Below are 7,038 nucleotides of genomic sequence, written 5' to 3'. Positions count from 1 at the left end.
TGTCGTTCTGCCTCAAGAACGTCGGAACCAACTACATGAAGGCCATGATGACCCTCTTTCACGACATGATTCATAAAGTCTCGAAAGAGTTTTGAGCACTTGGACGACTTGAGAGAAATTTTCGAACGCCTGCGAAGGTACATTTTGAAGTTGAATCCGACAAAGTGCGCGTTCGGAGTCCCTACTAGAAAGTTGTTGGGCTTAATTGTAAACAGAAATGGGATAGAACTGGACCCATCAAAAATCAAGGTCATTCAGGACTTACCACCACCAAATAGCAAGAAAGATGTCATGAGTTTTCTGGGTAGGTTGAATCACATCAGTCGCTTCATAGCCCAGTCCACGGTAATCTGTGAACCCATTTTCAAGTTTTTAAAGAAGGATGCTACCACAAAATTGACAGAAGAGTGCCAGAAAGTCTTCAACAGAATCAAGGAATATCTATCAAATCCGCCAGTGCTGGTTCATCCCGAATCAGGGAAAACATTGTTACTGTATTTGTCAGTATTGGATAATGCCTTCAGCTGCATGTTGGGACAACATGATGAAACTGGGTAAAGGGAGCTGACCATCTACTACTTAAGTGAGAAGCCCATTCCATGCAAGGCTAAGTATACTCTAATAGAACGCACATGTTGTGCTCTGACTTGGATTGCCCTGAAATTAAGGCATTACATGTTAGCATACATTACACATCTTATATCTTTGCTCGACTCGCTCAGGTACATCTTCTAGAAGCTGATGCCTACTTTAAAGCTAGCTAAATGACAAATTCCCCTTAGCGAATTTGACATTGTGTACATAACTCAAAAGGCTATCAAAGGACAAGCTTTAGCCAACCACCTCACTGAGAATACGGTGGATGGGGATTACGAACCGCTTACCAAGTATTTCCCTGATGAAGAAGTGTTATTTGCTGGAGATGATATTGTAGAATCATACCCTAGATCGAGAATATTTTTCGATGGAGCAGCAAACTTTAAAGGAGTAGAATTGTTGCAGTCTTGATTTCGGAATCTGGACAGCACTATCCAGTATCGGCAAAAATAAGGTTCTCTTGTACTAATAATATGTCGGAATACGAAGCATGCATCATTGGAATCAAAATGGAAGTCGACATGAATGTCAAGGAACTCTTGGTCATAGGAGATTCTAATTTGTTGATACACCAAGTCCAAGGAGAATGGTCCACGATGAATGTTAATATACTTTCATACATGTACTACGTGAAGGAGCTATGCAAGAAGTTCACAAAGATTGAGTTCAAACACGTCCTCAGGATTCAGGATGAGTTCGTCGACGCTCTTGCAACCCTATCTTCTATGACTCAGCATCCAGATAAGAACTACATCGACCCTATTAAGGTAGAGATCAAGAATCAACATGCGTATTTCTTCCACATAGATGAAGAACCATATGGTAAACCCGGGTATCATGACATCATAAAGTTCCTTGTGACTAGAGAATACCCAGAGGATGCTACTAACGATCAAAAGCGAGCCCTCAAGACGCTGGCAAATCACTTTTTCCTCAACGGGGAAGTCCTGTATAGGAGGATCACAGACTTAGGTTTGTTGAGATTTGTAGACACCGTTGAGGCAACCAGACTATTGGAGGAAATACATGCAGGAACATGCAGTTCCCATATGAATGGGTTCACATTAGCCAAGAAGATTTTGAGAGCTGGATACTTTTGGATGACTATGGAAATTGATAGTATCCGCTATGTGCAAAAGTGTCACTAGTGCAAGATTCACGAGGATTTCATCCAGGTTCCGTCGAATGAGTTAAACGTAATGGGTTCAACCTGGCCATTCGCCGCTTGGGGTATGTATGTGATTGGACCTATAGAGCCGCTGCATCAAATGGACATCATTTCATCTTAGTAGCTATCGACTATTTCACTAAATGGGTCGAGGCATCTACTTATAAGGTCGTCAAAAAGAAGGTAGTGGAAGATTTTGTGTGATACAACATCGTTTGTAGATTTGGGATATCGGAGTCCATCATCACTAATAATGCTACTAGCCTCAACAGCAACCTCATGAGAGAAATCTGCGAGAAGTTCAGAATCATCCACCACAATTCCACAGCATACAGACCACAAATGAATAGGGCAGTCGAGGCATCCAACAAGAATATCAAGAGAATTCTATGGAAGATAGTGGACACTCACAGATAATAGCACGAGAAACTACCTTTCACTTTAATTGGTTATCAAACTACCATGAGACCATCAACTAGGGCAACGTTGTACATGTAGATATACGACAGTAAAGCTGTGATAACCGCAGAGGTCGAAATACCACCTTTATGGGTCATTCAAGTAGCAAAATTGGATGGCCCAAAGTGGGTACGGGTCAGACAGGAACAACTCATGCTCATTGACAGGAAAAGAATGAATGTAGTATATAATGGTCAGCTATATCAAAACAGGATGGCCAGCGCATGTAACAAGAGAGTGAAGCCTTGCCAATTCACACTGAGGCAGTTGGTTTTGAAGAAAATCTTTCCCCATTAAGAAGAAGCCAAAGAAAAGTTCGCACCAAACTGGTAAAGTCCTTACGTGGTTCATCGAGCACTATTGAGTAGAGCTCTAATCTTAGCAGAAATGGATGGAAGAGTCACTTCCACGAAGCCCATCAACTCAGACGGAATGAAGAGATATTATGTCTGAAGACAAATAGAGTTAGGTTTTGATGTAATAGAACTACGTTCAACCTGACTTCCCACGGAGGGATACATAGAAATACCACATAGGGTTCGGTTTCCCTCCCCTCTTTCTCTTTTAATAGAAAAACCAAATATCACTTTTGTATGTTTCTCAGGAACTACGCCAACTTGATTTCCTCATAAAGGAATATGTAGACAATCCATATCGGATTCAATCGTCTTTTGTAATTGAACTATGTTCTGGCCTGATTCCACTTGGATATGTAGGCTGTCTGAGTCAGACTCGGCCATTTTCATTGTTAATCTCATCATTTTGCACCTGTTGTAATGGATCTACACTTTGACCTGATTCCATTTGGATATGTAGACTAACTGAGTCATGCTCGGTCATCTTTATCATATTTTATCATAATCCACGAACTACGTTCAGACCTGATTCCGTTCGGTCATAACCTTAGGAAAAGCCTTGTAATGCATTAGTTTGAATTAGGACGCAGTGGCGACAACAACCAATTGTGTTGTCAGAAGCATCACAGGAGGTCGACATCAATAGGACAATATTTTCAAGAGGATACGCTCGCGTATGGATAGTCTTTCGTAACATATCATAATCTAGAGCTACGACATTTGCCTTAAATACAAAGTATTTTCAAAATGTTTTCTAAAAACGTACATACAATAATCTATTCCATCTACCGGACGTCACAGCACAGTCATGTCAATGGCCGGGGAAAACCAACACTATGGTCGACACAAACCAACTTCCGCACCCCCTACTAAGAATTTTTCTTTGAGTGCGGGGTCAATAAGGAGCAAGGAAGTACTAAGACTACACTGGGACAAATGACGGATTAGCCACTTGCCTAAGATTATCTCTTTTCCTTCTTTATTTGATTTTTGTGGTACAAATAAAGCTAATCTTTGAATCATTTGCAGGTACCTCGAAGTCAGACCGTTGATACGAAAAACCTGTACATAGAAATCAGTCTACTCAACTAATCGAAGCACCCTGTACAAATGAGCCATTGGCTTCACCCATTGAAGTACTGTACATAGCAAATCGTCAACTCAACTAATCAGAGCACTCTGTACAAGCGAGCCGTTGACTTCACCAATTGAATTCCTATATATAGATTGCCAGCTCAATCAATCGGAGCGGTATGTACAAATCGAACGTCGGCTTCGCCAATCAGAGCCTTGTATATAGCAAACTGCATAACTTCGCCAACAAAGCAATTCACATCACTGCTCCGCCAAGACGGATGCCATAATAGACAGTCGCAAACCTTGTCACCGATGTTCTTCCAATCAATGTCCTCAACTTAGCTTCGCAGTCAAGAGTATCTCTTGGGCATGCTTTTATTTCCTTGCTATTACTTTGAATGTTTTAACGTTTTGCTCATGCAGCTTCAGGAATGATTACGGTTTTAGTCAATCACTTCTAAGCAGAGATTACTTTATATTTTAGTGCAAAGCTCTCCCAACAAGTAGAGACATACTCTACGAAATCAAGCTCTCCCAACAAGGGGAGATATTTCTCAGTGCAAAGCTCTCCCAACAAGCGGAGACGCACTCTACCAATAAAGCTCTCCCAAAAAGCGGAGAAAATTTTCAAATGCTCCGACAACTGCGAAACATTACACAACCCGGCTAACAAATTGAGTCAAGATCAAGTATCCCATAATCCTTATCCCAAATAACGGCTCGCCGAATGCTAGGTATCATCATTCTTGCATTATCTACATCGCAACTTAATATATTCTGCATTACAATATATTGGTATGTGTGTATTTCGTTTGTTTTGTAGGAACAAACACCGCATCGTGGAATTTTTCTTAGCAGCAGATGGAACCACAACGCTATGGGGACATCCAACCCATTAGTGGGGCTAAGATCCAAGTTCAAGATGACCAATGAAACTCAAATTTTTCAAATCGTTGAAATGATGCCGCAAAATTCAAGATATCATGAGTGCCCAATCCTCCGTCTCGTCGTATCATCATAATACGATACTGGACAATCTTCCCAGTATCTCCAAAATTTGTCCCAAAAATATTCCCAGACTCTTCCTTAACTCAATCCTGCAATTCACAATCCTCATTATACATGCGTGAAGTCGGGACAAAATTGGCTTTGGTTCAATTTCTTTGCCCGAAAACCTTTTCATCGTCTCCGGCCAAAGAGGGATAGCTGTTGATGGCTAATTTTAACCCTCCTTTTTAAAATTAATTTACTTATACTTAATAATTTACAGTAAATATTTTAAAAGTATTTTCTAGTAATAAATACTTACTTTTTACAAATTAATTAAGTATTTTTTTAAAAAATTAATCACGTAGTATTAATGTTATGTTATTACAAATATATTTACTATTTTAATATTATTCAAATAACTTCTTATATATACATTACATAGGTCTTATAATTAATTTGATAAATTACTCGTTAATTAGACTACTATGTGAAATACAAAAATTAGTGTTGCAATTTAGAAAAAAAGTATTTTTATAAATAATTAATTAAATCAATTAGTAGTATATATTGCGGTTATAATTTTTACCTCATTTATTGGAAATTGTTAAGTGTATTTAAATTATTTTCACAAAAGGATTAAAAGACAAAGGCTAAAATTGCAACTCTTAAGAAAAAGGCAAAGTGACTATTCATTAAATTATTTCTGGCACAACTTTCAAGCCCAATCGGAAATATACCCAGTTTAAACACCCCATCTCTATTCCAACGTGGAGGTCCAGGCCACTTTCTTTGCACCAATCAGCTCGCGCCACGTCAGCCTCCCTCATTACTCACACAAGAAATACAATGAATTTGAGCCGTCTGTTCCTCAGATCAATGGCTCATAATTAGTCTCTATTTATCTTTAATTAAACTCCCAGAGATCTAATCTCAACCATCCAAAATCTCTTAATCCGACGGCCACCGATTTTCCCACTTAAGTCATTTTCTAAATTCCAATTACCAAAATAATTAGAGGCGTTGATCAACAGATCCTACGGCTCCCGTTCCGTCTCACGTCCTTAAACCTAGAGACCAACCCTATTCTCTCCAAAACCCTAATCATTTCTTACCACACCCAGCCACCCTCATTTCCCTTTTCTCTCTCTTCTCTCATCCCTTCAAACCCATCAGTCATGAAAACCTTGCACAAATCAGTGCAAGGTCACAAGACCTTCACCACATCGTCCTTCCTTGTCTCTCTATCCCCAAATCCCGCTAATTTCCCCTTTTTTCTCTTCATATATGAGAGATTAGACGCAACTAGTAAGGTCAAAACCCATTCTTCTGTCGCTGAGGTTTTTCACTCAATTTTGCTATCACCATCGATCTTTTGTCACTTTCCACTACTATTTTGAATATGTGAAACACTAAGAGCCTTAATGGCACTATAAAATGGGCATTAATATTCTCATCTACCACGACCTAACAATGTAAAAATAACATCTAAACAATCATCTACCATAACCTAGAATTATAGCTACCTAAGAGTAATTCTAAGATCTTAGAAACCTAGGGTTTCTTACTGATTCTTGTTTCTTTTGTTTTCCGATGCTTTCATTGCTTCGAGCTTGAAATCTTGGGTTGTAATCAATTAAGAAGGGTCCATGTTTGGTCTACTGCCTTTGAAAAGGTTAGTACATTCCTAACTTATCTCTTTAATCATTTTATCAGAACATTATGAATATGCTGGTTGTCTTCTGTGAACTATAGTTGTTTATGATGTTTATAACTAGTATGGAAATGTTTATTTTCTGTTTATGGTAATATTTTGTCTGATTATGATTGCTTGTCCTACCTCTTGAGTCTTTAATTAATAATTGATCAAGTTATTATGTGATTCTTGATGGCTTTCATTTTTGAGTTCAAGCAGTCTACATGGTTAAGTTGTAATTGTTGATACCCAATTTTGCCCTCATATTTTATTAAATAGTATATATATTTTACAACATTTCATTCTGCATCACTATTTAATTACAAGATTTATACAATCATTTTTCATAATTTTCCACAATTTTTAGAGCTTTAAAACTAATTTTCTTGCATTTAATTACTCGAATATTTATTAATTACTCCGTTAATTTATTTTTGTGATGACCTAATCATCTAAAATTATTATTTTACATCCATAATACACGTTTCAAATATTTGTTATTTAATTTTATATAATTATATTTTCATTCTTAGGCTATTTGCACAATCTTCAATAATAGCCTATATTTTGTATTTTATTGTATTTGTCATTTTATTCAGGGTCAAAATAATATTCTACATTTTATAAATCTTCTGCTATGGTTTTGAAGTATTAATTTGCATAAGTAGAATTTTATATATTTATTTAGCTATTTTTAT

At 37.6% G+C, this 7,038-nt stretch overlaps 1 protein-coding gene across 1 annotated transcript; it reads left to right on the top strand.

Moving 5' to 3' along the window:
- Positions 1 to 1,070: 1,070 nt before the first annotated feature.
- On the top strand, positions 1,071 to 1,745 carry LOC104218521 (uncharacterized). The gene has a single exon (XM_009769040.2). The coding sequence runs from the start codon at positions 1,071 to 1,073 to the stop codon at positions 1,743 to 1,745; it is 675 nt and encodes a 224-aa protein (XP_009767342.2).
- Positions 1,746 to 7,038: the final 5,293 nt, after the last annotated feature.

Source organism: Nicotiana sylvestris, chromosome 6 (assembly GCF_000393655.2).
Source record: "Nicotiana sylvestris chromosome 6, ASM39365v2, whole genome shotgun sequence".
NCBI lineage: Eukaryota > Viridiplantae > Streptophyta > Magnoliopsida > Solanales > Solanaceae > Nicotiana > Nicotiana sylvestris.
The sequence above is the reverse complement of the archived record's forward strand: the minus strand, read 5'-3'. Positions and strand labels throughout refer to the sequence as shown.